At 41.4% G+C, this 14209-nt stretch overlaps 1 protein-coding gene across 5 annotated transcripts in view; it reads left to right on the top strand.

The window, feature by feature from the left end:
• ARHGAP32 (Rho GTPase activating protein 32) overlaps positions 1–14209 on the top strand; it is a 196568-nt gene that overhangs the window by 164328 nt on the left and 18031 nt on the right. For all 5 annotated transcript variants that reach the window (XM_034421953.3, XM_087875674.1, XM_087875673.1 and 2 more), the window contains 3 exons: positions 7572–7674; positions 9756–9900; positions 11345–11427. In XM_034421953.3, the coding sequence (XP_034277844.1) occupies positions 7572–7674; positions 9756–9900; positions 11345–11427 (331 nt within the window). The remainder of the gene's footprint in view (positions 1–7571; positions 7675–9755; positions 9901–11344; positions 11428–14209) is intronic.

Below are 14209 nucleotides of genomic sequence, written 5' to 3'. Positions count from 1 at the left end.
CACCTTATTCTCTGTCGTCCCCTTCTTCTTTTGCCCTCCATCTTTCCCGGCATTAGGCTCTTCTCCAGTGAGTCCTTCCTTCTCATTAGGTGGCCAAAGTATTTCAGTTTCATCTTGAGGATTTGGCCTTCTCAAGAGCAGTCAGGGTTGATCTCCTCTAGGACTGACCGGTTGGATCGCCTTGCAGTCCAAGGGACTCACAGGAGTCTTCTCCAGCACAGAGTTCAAAGGCTTCAATTTTTTGGCGCTCAGCCTTCCTTATGGTCCAACTTTCACAGCCATCCATTGCAACTGGGAAAACCACAGCCTTGACTATGGTTAAAGCAATCTAATTGCATTCAATCAGGACCCAGTTCAGATTTAAGTCCTGAAATCAAGGTAAAATCCTGAAATCCCCCAAAACATAATGGCCCCTGTGGTGTTTAATTCCACCAGAAATGGCAGGACTACTTTATAGGCTCGGCTGCTTAAGTTTTTACAGTTGAATATGCACTTCTATTTCTAGAATGTAGAGTCGTCATTTTGGCATTAGGAAGAGGAAACACAAACTGCTCGCTTTATCTCTCAACAGGAGATGTTTATTGTGCTCAGCATCCTACAGCCTCATGGTAGTTAAATATGCTTAGGTTTCTGCAAATCAGGAAGTATCTAGGATACATGGATGGCAGGTTGCCTAGAAACTGAAAGTCTGAAAATAGCTTCTCATTTGATTAAGCATTGTTAATTGCAATTTCATGTATAAATAACTTAAGATGTTTCAGCATTATCAGCAATTCACAAAAGTCAAAATCGCGTTCTACATCTTAGATCCCAATATATCAGGGGAGCCTCCGTATAATATTCCGTTTCATCTTCTATAATTAGGATATGTTGTCCCCTCAGTAGCTGATTTTCTGCAAAGTCCCATGACAGGTGATGACATCTGGCAGAAATTGTTCTGAGCTTGACAGATACACCTGTAGTACAAAAGGAACACGTAGTACCGTTTTTACAACAAATATAACATCTCCCATTCTTGTTTTTTTTTTTTCTTCCTGACCTTTTTATATTTTAAAACTTGAGTACCGTACTCATGTCTTTTTAATGAAGCGGAAACTTCATACCTTAAAAACAATAGTAGCATATACTTGTGAGATAAAATTCCTAATTCATGAATATTGTGCTTTTCACATTTGTAAACTAACCTTGAAGTATTATTGAAGGAGGTTTATATAATTGTCAGTAATACACAAGGAAGCATGGTATTTTGGAAAAATGTCTTATATTATGAACCAATTTGCTAGATCTTGGTTGGGTTGGTTCAAAGAAGGACTTAAGATATTTGAGTGAAGGGAGTTTGTTCCAAAAGACGTTTTATACATAGATATGAGAATATTCCAAAAAGCAACTGGATGGGAGGAGGCAAATTGGGGCATTACTATATCAAAAAATGGATAAATCCTTTTCATCCACTATTTTGTTTGAAAAGAAACATGTCCATTTAAAAAGATATCATGAAACTAGTAAACCAAATATACCATTCACATTAATATCAACATCTTTCTTCATCTATATATATAAAAGCGAAATACCACTCATGCATCATCACGAAATATCCAGAACCTTACAGTTCAAACCTACAAACTTGAAACTTGGCACGTATGTTCCTCTTGGCTTCTAGGTGCTCAGTAAGAAAGGATTTTTCGAAATGACCATCAGATTATTAGTATTTCTCATATTATTATTAACACGCTCTGATGCTAAGGAGTTAGACGTTCTACTCCCCCTCCCACCTAAAAAGAACTCTGTTCCAACTGCCACTTGGGCATGGGTATAGCCAACGCATGACTCATCCGGCCTGCGGGCTGTGAGTTTAGACATTCTACTCCTCACCTGAAAGGGAGAGAAGGGGATAAGATAGGAGAGGCTTCTGTGGGGCAAGCCTGAGGGAGAGAAGGGGAGAGGAGAGGCCGATCGTAACTACTCATTAATTTTCAAGCTGTAAATGTCAATTTATCAAGCCCAATCACATAGTTTCGTAGCGGAGCACGGGTATCCAGCTAGTAATATATATATAATTACAACTCACTTTCAACAAACAAAGGAATATTAGTTCATCTAAAAGAAGAAAAGTCCAATTTGTCAGTCTAGTATTGACTGTGACTGTAACATGAGAATCCAAAGAGATTGCGGTCTCAAACTGACAATCGCCTACTTCCATCGCCTACAGATACATAGGAAGAACCATTAAGTGAAGGTTCCCTGAGTTGAATTCAACAACTGGTGTCCAACTAATGATCAGTGATCAGTAAATAAGTACATTTGTTTAATCATATGCAAGTAGTTCCATTTGCACTGTAGATTCCTTAATTGTAAGCTGTGGTGGCTATAATGTAGTTAATTCATGTGAAAGATTTTAATTGTATCCTCATACCATTAGCCATTCTCCGGCACGCTTGCATGATGAAAAGAAGTCCTTTTATTCATTTTGACAGGGAGGCTGGAAAATTAACGATTTGTACATCAGTGTATCTGGAGGACAAATAGGACTGTTGAGTATTTGGCCAACTTAGTGTTCCTCTCCCTCATTTAATAAAATGGCAAATGAGCTGCAGGTAGTCCTCAACTTACAAAAATTCATTTAGTGACCGTTCGAAGTTATAACAGCACAGAAAAAAGTGACTTATGACCGTTTCCCCACACTTATGACCTTTGTAGCGTCCCCATGTACACGTGATCAAAATTCAAGATGCTTGGGAACAAACTCACATTTATGACCGTTGCAGTGTCCCTGGGGTCATGTGATCTTCCGACCAGCAAAATGAATGGGAAAATCAGATTCACTTAACAACCGTGTTACCATACTAATTTAACAACTCTAGTTCCTCACTTAACATCTGTGGCAAGAAAGGTGGTAAAATGGGGCGAAATTCACTTAACAAATGTTTCACTTAGCAACAAAAATGTTGGGCTCAATTGTGGTCGTAAGTTGAGAACTATCCCCCCCTCTGTGTGTGTGTGTGTGTGTGTGTGTGTGTGTGTGTGTGTGTGTGTGTGTTTTTCTATTGAGACACCTGGCTCAATCTCTCCCTGGCTCAGGTTGATGAAGGGAGGAGAACTTGTGGCTCAGAGGTTAATACAACTGCCTGACATGTAGGCAGCCCAAGTTCGAATCCAAGTAAGGGTATGGCTAGCTGATGAGGACTAAATAGCTTGAAATAGATCTATACTAGTCTCCCTTTATTTCTTTATCAGCAATATATAAATTAATATATTGCTGATATATATATATATATTAAGACTGGGAATCTTTTGTGTTTGATACATTGTGAGATAAACACTTGAATCTGTTTTACAGGTTTTAAAAACCTTCGTATCATTTTTTTGGGGGAATATACGTACTCTGCTCCTCACTCCCAAATACCACCTTCATGTACATTTAGTGGCACAGACACTAATACTTTTAATGCTGCTTTGACTGTTTCAATTTGCAAAACCGAGGACTACCTGTAAATAGAAGAACTTCTTAGAAGAACTCCTCCCCCTCTCCACTTTTGGGAAGGGATTGTTTTCCCTTTTACCTTGATGTTAAATATCACAGTGGGGTGCTCCTGAAATTTAATGATGACAGATATAGCTCTTCCTGACGCTGTTTGCTACAAGGCTGGAAAGCTCCAGGAGACAGATGTGAAGGGAAACATGCTGAGCTTGTTCTCCCGTATCCATTGTGTCAATAAAGCAGTTCATAGAGGTAGCAGTTGGGATAGGGGGGGGGGATCATTGAGAACCTCTGGATGTTTTTGTGCAGGGCCTAACCTCTTCCTGGAAGAGAATGGGGTTAATGAAAGAAGGAAAGACAAATGCCGTGTTCTTTACAAATGAATACATCAGTACCTATTGTTGGAATAAATGTCCATCTGGGTTCAGTTCCAAGTGGGGAAAAAGACACTGGAAACATGGTGACTGCTTGGAAAGATGGTTTAATGGTGGACAGCAGGACCACATGGCTTGAGGTCCCAGGCAAAAAAAGCACATGGAGTGGAGAGAAGGATATATGTATACACTCTCTTGGGCCCTGCCTTCGAATTTCCTGTTCCTGTATAAGAAATGTATCCCATTGGCTGTCAGACTCCCAGGGGGCAGGGCTCTTAGCTAACTTTGTAGGCTGTCTGTGTCCCAGGCTTGGTTGAGCCTTGCTGGGTGATGTAATCTTCCCAGATGCCATGTGATGAGATGGGTAGTGGGCTAATCCTATCATGTCCTGAAGGCCTTGTCTTAATCCCATCACCCTGGAGCTGAAGGAGGGGAGGGCAGGGAGCTTCAGGAAGCTGCTTTGTCTTAAAAAACACACTTCTCCTTTTCTCATCCAGGGAAACATAATATTATGCCTTTTTAATATTTCCTAAAATATTTCATTCTTCTAGGAGAGGGGTTGGTGCTAACTTTCTTCACTTTGTAGCTCCAACTTACTCCTTTATTTTAAACCAGTGGTCCCCAGCTTTTTTGGCACCCGGGATTGGTTTCATGGAAGACAGTTTTTCCATGGGGGGAATGGTTTTGCGTGTTACCTAGCTCCCCCACGCATGCACAGATGAAGTTTTGCTTGCTTGTGCAATCCTGTTCCTAACGGGTTGAGGACCCCTGTTTTAAACTATTCATTAATGGATCAAACCATTGGAAAATCCGGGTGTGCTTATGATTTTTATTTTCTTCTCGGTTTTGAAATCTATGTTAATGCTTTATTTGAGTCAAATATTTAGAGGACCAGTTTCACTTGGCATTAGGAGAGAAAAGTTGAGGTTCTTAAATTGAAGACTAAGTAATTGAGGAAGGAGGAGGGATGGCTGGATGGATAAAATGGATGGGTGAATAGATGGAGAAAGGGCCTATTGTTTTGATTTTTTTTAAAAAAAAGTTATATTCTTATGATTTTGACACAGTAGTCCTTTTCACATCTTTTCATGTTAGCAGTTCCCAATACCTAAAATGGGCTCCTAATGGAGCAGAGCAACTATTCTAAAAAATGCTAGAGCACAGACTCTGATAATAAAAAAAATATATCAGGAATTTAAAAAAGAAACAGTAACAAACCATTGTTTCTGGAATCTATAATTTAAAAGGATGATTGCTACAAATTGAGGTGATGGCATAGAGAAGCAAACTTGCAAATAGCCAGGCAATGATTTTTGTGAACTACCGGTAGTTAAGATTGCAAAGAGAAACCTTCCTGGATTAGGCCAAATGCCTGTTTTGTCCAGCAACCTGTCTCCCATCATCGCTAACTCGATTAAAATAATCAAGGAAAATACATCTGGTCTTGCGAAGGGTTTGCATTTAAAATCCATTTTAAGTAGTTTGCTGCCAAAACTGGGTTTGAGCAAGCATGATCTATTTATTATAAGCAGAGCAAATTCAGTATTGGGTTAGGAGATTTAACAGATTAACAGAGTTGGAAGGGACCTTGTAGGTCATCTAGTCCAGCCCCCCGCCCAAGCAGGAGACCCTACACCATTTCTGACAGATGGCAGTCCAGTCTCTTCTTGAAAGCCTCCAGTGATGAAGCTCCCACAACTTCCGAAGGCAACTTCTGTTCCATGGGTTGATTGCTCTCACTGTCAGAAAATTTCTCCTTATTTCCAGATTGAATCTCTCCTTGTTCAGTTTCCATCCATTATTCCTTGTCTGGCCTTCAGGTGCCTTGGAAAATAGCTTGACCCCTTCCTCTCTGTGACAGCCTCTCAAATATTGGAAGACTGCTCTCATGTCTCCCCTGGTCCTTCTCTTCACTAGACTAGCCACGCCCAGTTCCTGTAATTGTTCTTCATATGTTTTAGTCTCCAGTCCCCTCATCATCCTGGTTGCTCTTCCCTGCACTCTTTTCTAGAGTCTCAACATCTTTTTTTATAGTATGGTGACCAGAACTGGATGCAGTACTCTAGGTGTGGTCTTACCAAGGCTATATATAGATCTCTCTTTCCCTCTCCATCTTCCTGTCTTGGGTCTCACTTTTACATTTTTTTTCATGAGCATTCCTTTTTAATAATTTTGGGGATGTTCCAACTCAGTAAGGACCTAATTGTCCAGGAAAACTAGTATTGTAATTGCGAGGCAATGACAATCTACCTGCTACATACGGATTTGCTTTAAGAACTATTCAGTATCTCTTTGTCAGTTCTCAGTTTATGTGAGTTGGCAGATTACATACAAATAGATTTTAAACTCTCCTAGGAATCTTTCAAAGTTACTTAGTCGTGGTATCTGCCAGGGTTTAAATGTGTATGCTTGTTATTTTTTAACCATGTCAAATACCAGCTTAAAGGGGTATTTAAGATATTCGCCATGAAATCTGTTTTATTCCTTTGGGGGGCTAAAAGTATAAGGATTGGTTGTTTTGAACAGCTTGCTGTTGGATTGGTTGGTATGTTACTCTGAATGTTAATGTGTGCCTAATGCTACCTGCTTTTCAGTTGATCCTAATCTGTGTTGCTGCTTTTTCAGTTACAGATTAACTTCCTATAAAGCTGTCTTCTGGAAACTGTACATGTGGCTTACCTTTTTTCTATTCCTCTGATTAATATGCTCAAATATATATCCTTACACATATAGAAATTTTAATAATTAACTTAAGAGTAACTTGTTGTCTGGTTTGATAATCTGAAACTGTCTAGGTCAAGAGTGAGTAGGCTAAAGGCCAACATTCCTAAGGCTGATTTTCTTATTTTTATCCAAAGGCCTTGGGATCTTCTAGCTACAGCCAGTCAGGATACAACAAATCCAAGAGCAGAACTATAGCAATATTTAGCTCTCTTTACGAGTTAAGCAAAACATTGCAATCACTGGGAGGCTTCAATCCTCCATGGGCTGTGTAGTATTGTCCCTGAACATCAGTATGCCTCAAAAATGCAGTGCTATTTAAACCCATCCTCCATACTGCCTGTTTCTATTTATCCCTAGAAAGAAAGAAAAAAAACATGTTGGGTGAGAATGGATGAATAATCAATAAGCTGTTATCCCAGCGAAAATATTCCATCTGCTTAGTGCTGTAGATTAAATGGTAGAAAAAGTAGGTTCACATATCTCATCTAAGCATAAATTTGTTGAATCATTTAGCCTCTTGACTAAACCACAGTCGATTAGGTATGCATTACAATATAAGGTTGACAGATTCCGATATCTGAATTTCTACAACATATAAAACTAAAAGCAAAGTTGTGTGTGTTATTTGAATTTGTATGAATTCTGAACCAATGCTTGTTAGTAAACCATAGAATGTTGCCAGAAATTCAGTGCTTGTAGAGAGGAGTGGGTTTCAATAGAGGCTAGGAGTTTAACCCTGCAGTATAATAATACTGGTAACTAAAGTAATAGCTACAATTTAGAGGCAATTCTCAGTGGTACTTACTTATCTTAGGCCACTTTTAGAAATGTATTGATTTCACTTTGGATCTATAAACAAATGAGATAAGCAAGAGTTTTAAGAAAAGTGTTACCTGGGCAGAACCCTTTCGTGATCCAATGAATGGACAAATCTGCCAGGATGCTAATGAGAACATGTGATGGTCCATTAACACTTTTTCCTTTTCCTTTTTAAGTTCCCCAGGTCCTCAAGAGTTGCACTGAATTCATTGAAAAACACGGTATTGTGGATGGAATCTACCGTCTGTCTGGGATCGCATCCAATATCCAAAAGTTACGGTAAGGTTGTGTGCGTTATTTGTGAGTTTCATTCTCTGCTGGGTGCCCTTTTTCTAAGACCTGATTTCTCCTTCACTCCAAAGCTGCCTTTTGGATTTTAAGATTCTTTTCCTGTCTGAAAAAAAACAAAGTACATAATCAATTAGGATAGAAAACAGTTGGGTTGTTCTGGAGCTGTTATCTGACTTCGGAACGTTCAGTAGATCACAGGTAATATAGAAGGAAGTTTCAAAAATAGTTGTTGTACTTTGTTTGGTAGGTATACAAAGAAACGATTTTTTTAAAGTGTTGGAAGAAAGATCCATCTGGTTCAGTTCCAAGCTGGGAGAAAGACACTGGAAACATGGAGGCTGCTTGGAAAGATGGTTTAATGATGAACAGAATCACCAAGCACATGGTTCTGGGTGCAGCTGACCACACAGAGTTGAGAGTGAGGGAGTTTTATACCTTCTCTTGGGCTTTGCACTTGAGCTTCCTGTTCCTGTGCAAGAACATGTATTCTATTGGCTGTTGTCAGATTCCCATGAAGCTATGTAGGGGTTATAGCTGGCTGTATACGTTGTCTGAGCTCCCAGGTTTGGTTGAAGTTTGTGAAGGTGGTGCAATGAAAGGGGCATTGGACAATTCCTGTTGTGGCTGAGGGCTAATCCTTCCTTTGTTGGATCTTGGGTGAGGATATTTGCTTATGAATAGAGCTATCAATCTCTTTATCTCTTAAGTGCTGGCATCTGCTGTGGGCTATTAAGGAAGGTGGGGGCTGCTTTCTCCCGCTAAAAAATATGTTTCCATTTCTCCCTTTGGGAACTATAATATTCTGCCTTTTTAATATTCCTCAAAGTATTTCATTCTTCTAGGAGAGGGTGGATGCTAACTTTCTACAATAGTTTGGATAGTAAACTTTTTAATATTTTGGATAATAAACTCTAAGGTTCTGGTTTCTTTGACTTGTATATGGGCTGGGGGTGGCTTTCAATGACTTTATTTCATTCCTCTCACTCATCTTTCGCTTTGTAGGTTTGACAGATGAGTAATTTTTCTAAACAGGAAGCTGTCATTTAATACTTAATGTGACTCTATGACATGGGCCACGTACCTTGCAATTATTTATGTAATTGCCTCATCCACTTTGCAGCTAGTAGTTTTTTCTGAGCAAACTAATTGGCTATAAGATGATTGAAATGCTTGTCAAAAATCCATCTAGAAAAAAACATGCAGCTTTACAAAAAAAAATGGCATGTGTTTTAAGTTGCTTTTATATCTTACTTAAAGGCAAACGGTGTTGTCTTCTGATTGTATACAGGGGTGGGCTGCTGGGGGTTTGCAGGGGTTCGGGAGAACCTCTAGCTAAGATTCTGTGCAGTTTGGAGAACCCCCAAATCCCACTCCTGGCTGGCCCTGCCCAACCCACCCCTCCCCTCCCAGGAGTCCCCACACGGCCCATTTTGGATGCAGGTAAGTGCAGGGTGCACACGGAGGCTCGGGGAGGGCGAAAAACGGGCCTACCACTTCAGTCCAGAGGGCCGCTGGAGCCTGGGGAAGCTGTTTTCGCCCTCTCGGAGGCTCAAGGAAAGCTTCTGGAGCCTGGGGAGGGCAAACCGCCCCCCCCCGCAGGCTGTGGTGCAGGAGGTTGACTAGGCAACGCCCACAATGGCCATGCCCACCCAGCAACCAGGCAGAGAACCCCTTACTAAAATTTTTGAAGCCCAGCCCTGATTGTATACATACACCGTTTCCCCTAAAATAAGACATATCCTGATAATAAAATCAATCGGGCTTTTGAGCGCATGCGCTAAAATAACCCCCCCCCCAAAATAAGCCCTCCCCGAAAATCTTTAAACGCATGTGCAGCTGGTCCCCGCCATTTCCTCTGGTTAGGATTAGGGAGACAGAGCTGGAAATCAGGTAAGACGGCAAGAGGAGCCCCGTCTTGCTCCATGCGCCCCAAAATAATAAGACCTCCCCCAAAAATAAGGTCAAGCGCTTATTTCGGGGTTCAAAAAAATATAAGGTAGGGTCTTATTTTCAGGGAAACACGGTATATATTTTCCCCCTCATCCCCTTTTGTTTTTCCCTACCTTCAGGCACGAGTTTGACTCTGAACAAATCCCCGACTTGACAAAAGATGTCTATATTCAGGATATACACTGTGTGGGTTCACTCTGCAAGCTCTATTTTCGAGAACTCCCCAATCCTCTGCTTACGTATCAGCTCTATGAGAAATTTTCGGTAAGATTGTTTTTTTTTTCTTTCTCTCCCTCTCCCCCCTCTCCCCTCTTTTACTGTATGGGTATCATGAGTTGTGTTTCAGAGATTTCTTAAAATTTTCCTATGGCTAATGTGGAGAAATAAAAGCACACTTAAATAACTGGCACTTTCCCTATATATCATTGCTGTATAAAATATATATGAGAATGCATTCGGTCTTCCAGTATATTACAGAACATGAAGCGTGGGATGGCATTTCTCTAGGGAAAAGAAGCTTTCAGCTTATTTAGAGTGGCAGTGAAATCAGTGGATAGATACTGTTCTAAACTAGGCTTCCCAAGAGCACGAAGCAGACTCCTTGTCCCTACAAAAACCCCTTTTTATTAAGTTTTGTGAATTCCTCTCATTCACATCCAGCAAAGTCTTTCAAGGGTGAATTTACAGTCACAGACCTTATCTGGCTTGGAGAGCTGCCAGGCCGATATCTTCAAAACTTGGCAAGGAGTCTCAGAGAGTCACGAACCAATTAAGCGAACTAATTGTCTCCTGCAAACTCCACTCGCCTTTCGCTCCTCTTTATTCCCTCTGGGAGGGGCCATTCACCGTCCTCCTGTGGCTTTACTCCCGAGTAGACCCTTGTTCCTTAGCTGTTCCCTTCTCCTGGCAGCTCTGTGCATGAGCACACTGGGAACCGGCTCCAGCTGTTCTTCTGTCCCACTGATGTCCGACTCCGAAGGCAGCTGACAACTGTCAGACGGCCCTGGCCCCCTCTCTGCCCCCTCTCTGAGCACTCATCAGAGCCTTCCCCAGACTCCAGGACTGGCCCATGTTCCTCCCCAACCTCCTCACTGTCTGAGTCTGCCACCAGGATTGAGGACATTATAGGAAGAAAGCCATGTTAGTCTATTATGGTAACCAACAATATGGAGATATTTTTTGAAGCATCACAATTAAAATACATTATATAGAATTTAAAATATAAAAAGTAAGATTAAAAGATTAAAAATATGTACAAATTAAACAAATCTTGCCCAGAAAATAGCAACTAGGATTAGTTGACAATGCCAATGTCAACTTAGTAACGAAAACTAGGTTTAGATGACAATGCCAGAGTAGATTTAAGAGATCTCAGTTCAAATCCCAATAGCTATTTTGCCAGGGAGCAATATGGGAAAATCTCCTATACCAGGGGTGTCCAACTCCCAGAATTCCTCAGTCAGCAGGATTGCAAAGTTGGACACCGCTGCCCTATACACTACTGTATATTGGAATTGGTACAGAATACCAAAGTAATATATAACATCCTGTGATTTAGGACAGTCAAAAATGTAAGCTAGACATTTATTTTTGCTCTGCATCATGATTTTGATAGTATTCCTGTGGAAGGCTTTAAGAAAAAAAAAAGAAAAAAGAAACAAATGTGCTGGGCTGAGACTTTGGGATTTCCCCCCCCCCCCTTTTCCAGGATGCTGTATCTGCTGCTACCGACGAAGAAAGACTGGTGAAAATCCATGATGTCATCCAGCAGTTGCCACCACCGCACTACAGGTCTGCCTACATGGTTATTGCACAATTATTTCGGTTGTGTTTACACCAGTGGTGGAATTCAAGTTTTTTTACTACGGTTCTGTGGGCGTGGCTTGGTGGGCGTGGTGTGGCTTGGTGGGTGTGGTAGGAGAAGGATACTGCAAAATCCCCATTCCCTCCCCACTCCTGGGAGGATACTGCAAAATCCCCATTCCCACCCCACTCCTTGGGGAAGGATATTGCAAAATCTCCATTCCCTCCCCACTCCTGGGGAAAGGATATTGCAAAATCCCCATTCCCTCCCCACTCCTGGGGAAAGGATACTGCAAAATCCCCATTCCCTCCCCACTCCTGGGGGAAGGATATTGCCAAAATCCCCATTCCCTTCCCACTCCTGGGGGAAGGATACTGAAAAATCTCCATTCCCACCCCACTCCTGGGGGAAGGATATTGCAAAATCCCCATTCCCTCTCCACTCCAGGGGAAGGATATTGCAAAATCTCCATTCCCTCCCCACTCCTGGGGGAAGGATATTGCAAAATCTCCATTCCCACCCCACTCCTGGGGGAAGGATATTGCAAAATCTCCATTCCCTCCCAACTCCTGGGGGAAGGATATTGCAAAATTTCCATTCCCACCCAACTCTGGGGCCAGCCAGAGGTGGTATTTGCCAGTTCTCCGAACTGCTCAAAATTTCCGCTACCAGTTCTCCAGAACCTGTCAGAACCTGCTGGATTTCACCCCTGGTTTACACAGACTGGGGATTATGTTATTTAAAAAAGAACCCTGGGTGATTTTGTAGAAGCCTGTGTCCTGTTTTCCCTGTAGACATAGCAATATGCCTCCATTAACACTAATCGATATCCACCCTGTTTTACAAGCAATGTCCTTTTTGCCTTCCTCATTCCATACACAGTTGTAAAAATAATTCTTTAAAGACTGAAGTTCTTGGTCTGTTCAGCAGGTAGGCTGGCTTGGCTTTGGCTAATGGGCTAAGCAGAATCTTGCCTGGTTAGTATTTGGATGAGAAATTGCTAGGAAATATCGGATTCTGAAGAAGGCTAGGGAGTTCAAAAAATCATAAGGCTGCACAGGTAGTCCTGGATTTACAACTTCATTTGAGCCCAAAATTTCTGTTGCTAAGGGAGACATTTGCTAAGTAAGCTTTGCCCCATTTTACAACATTTGCCACACTTATGAAGTGAATCAACTTAACAACTGCAGTTGTTAAGTTAAAATCACGGTTGTTAAGTGAATCTGGCTTCCCCCTTGACTTTGCTTGTCAGAAAGTCAGAAAAGGTGATGATATGACCCCGGGACACTGAAACCGTCATAAATATGAGTCAGTTGCCAAGCGTTTGAATTTTGATCACATGACCATGGGGATGCCGCAACGGTTGTGTGAAAAATGGTCACAAGTCACTTTCCCCCCCCCAGTCTTCTTGTAACTTTGAATGGTCACTAAATGAACTGTTGTAAGTCGAGGACTACCTATACGAAGAGATGGACCTCTCTGTCCTATAAGTTGCTGGTTTACTGGTGATCCCTTCTTGCCTCTGTGAAATTAAGCAGATGAATGCATATCTTAAACAGAGGGATAGAACTAAGATCACGTGAAGTGTTAAAACCATTTTATAATGCCTTGGTAAAGCCACACTTACTGCATTCAGTTTTGGTCACCACGATGTAAAAAAGATGTGGAGACTCTAGAAAGAGTGCAGAGAAGAGCAACAAAGATGATTAGGGGACTGGAGGCTAAAACATAGGAAGAACGGTTGCAGGAATTGGGTATGTCTAGTTTAATGAAAAGAAGGACCAAGGGAGACATGATAGCATGTTCCAATATCTCAGGGGCTGCCACAAAGAAGAGGGAGTCAAACTATTCTCCAAAGCCCCTGAGGGTAAAACAAGAAGCAATGGATGGAAACTAATCAAGGAGAGAAGCAACTTAGAACTATGGAGAAATTTCCTGACAGTTAAAATAATTCATCAGTGGAACAACTTGCCTGCAGAAGTTGTGAAAGCTCCAACACTGGAAGTTTTTAAGAAGAGATTGGACAGCCATTTGTCTGAAGTGGTGTAGGGTTTCCTGCCTGGGCAGAGGGTTGGACTAGAAGACCTCCAGAGTCCTTTCCAGCTCTGTTATTTTAGTATCATGAAAGATTTATGATGACACGAAGTGGACTTCCACTTTCTTTAGCTCAGTAACAAGACAAATAACACATCTGTGTCCTCCCTGCTGATCCTCTATGAAGTGGGCGTGGAAGCATCATGCAAACCTCAGCATGCCTCTTAGAAATATTGAACTCCAGGGCACGAAAGGGGAACAAATTTGAAGAAATTACAGGCTCTTATCTTGCCCTTCAGGCGGAATCGTCAATTAAAAATTTAATAGAATTGAAATGCGAGTCTAACTAGCACAGAGATAGCAGAAGTGCTGAAGAGTCAGCAGGGAAGTAGGACAGCTCATCTCAGTACAATCCACATTAAGGATAAGATACAAGTGCTGGCAGAAGTGAGTCAGACAAGTGGTTTAGAGATCTGGAAAAGATTTAGAGATTTTCTTGTAGCCGGCTTGGAGAACATTGCTGTTTAGCTACATACAGTATGTATGTATGCATCCAGCATCAGAGGAAGGGCATGGTGTGGTTATGGGAAACTTGAGGATTTAATCCTTTGATCAGATGTCTTAACTCAGCATGCCATAGAAACGGAATATGAAACCCATTTCGAAATGGAAAGAAATAGATCTTACTAAAGTCTTAAGATTTCTCGCTAATTTTTAGCACAGCGAAGGCCACAT

Source organism: Pantherophis guttatus, chromosome 9, assembly GCF_059756535.1.
Source record: "Pantherophis guttatus breed Tessera chromosome 9, ASM5975653v1, whole genome shotgun sequence".
Classification (NCBI taxonomy): domain Eukaryota; kingdom Metazoa; phylum Chordata; class Lepidosauria; order Squamata; family Colubridae; genus Pantherophis; species Pantherophis guttatus.
This window is presented reverse-complemented; position numbering and strand designations above follow the sequence as displayed.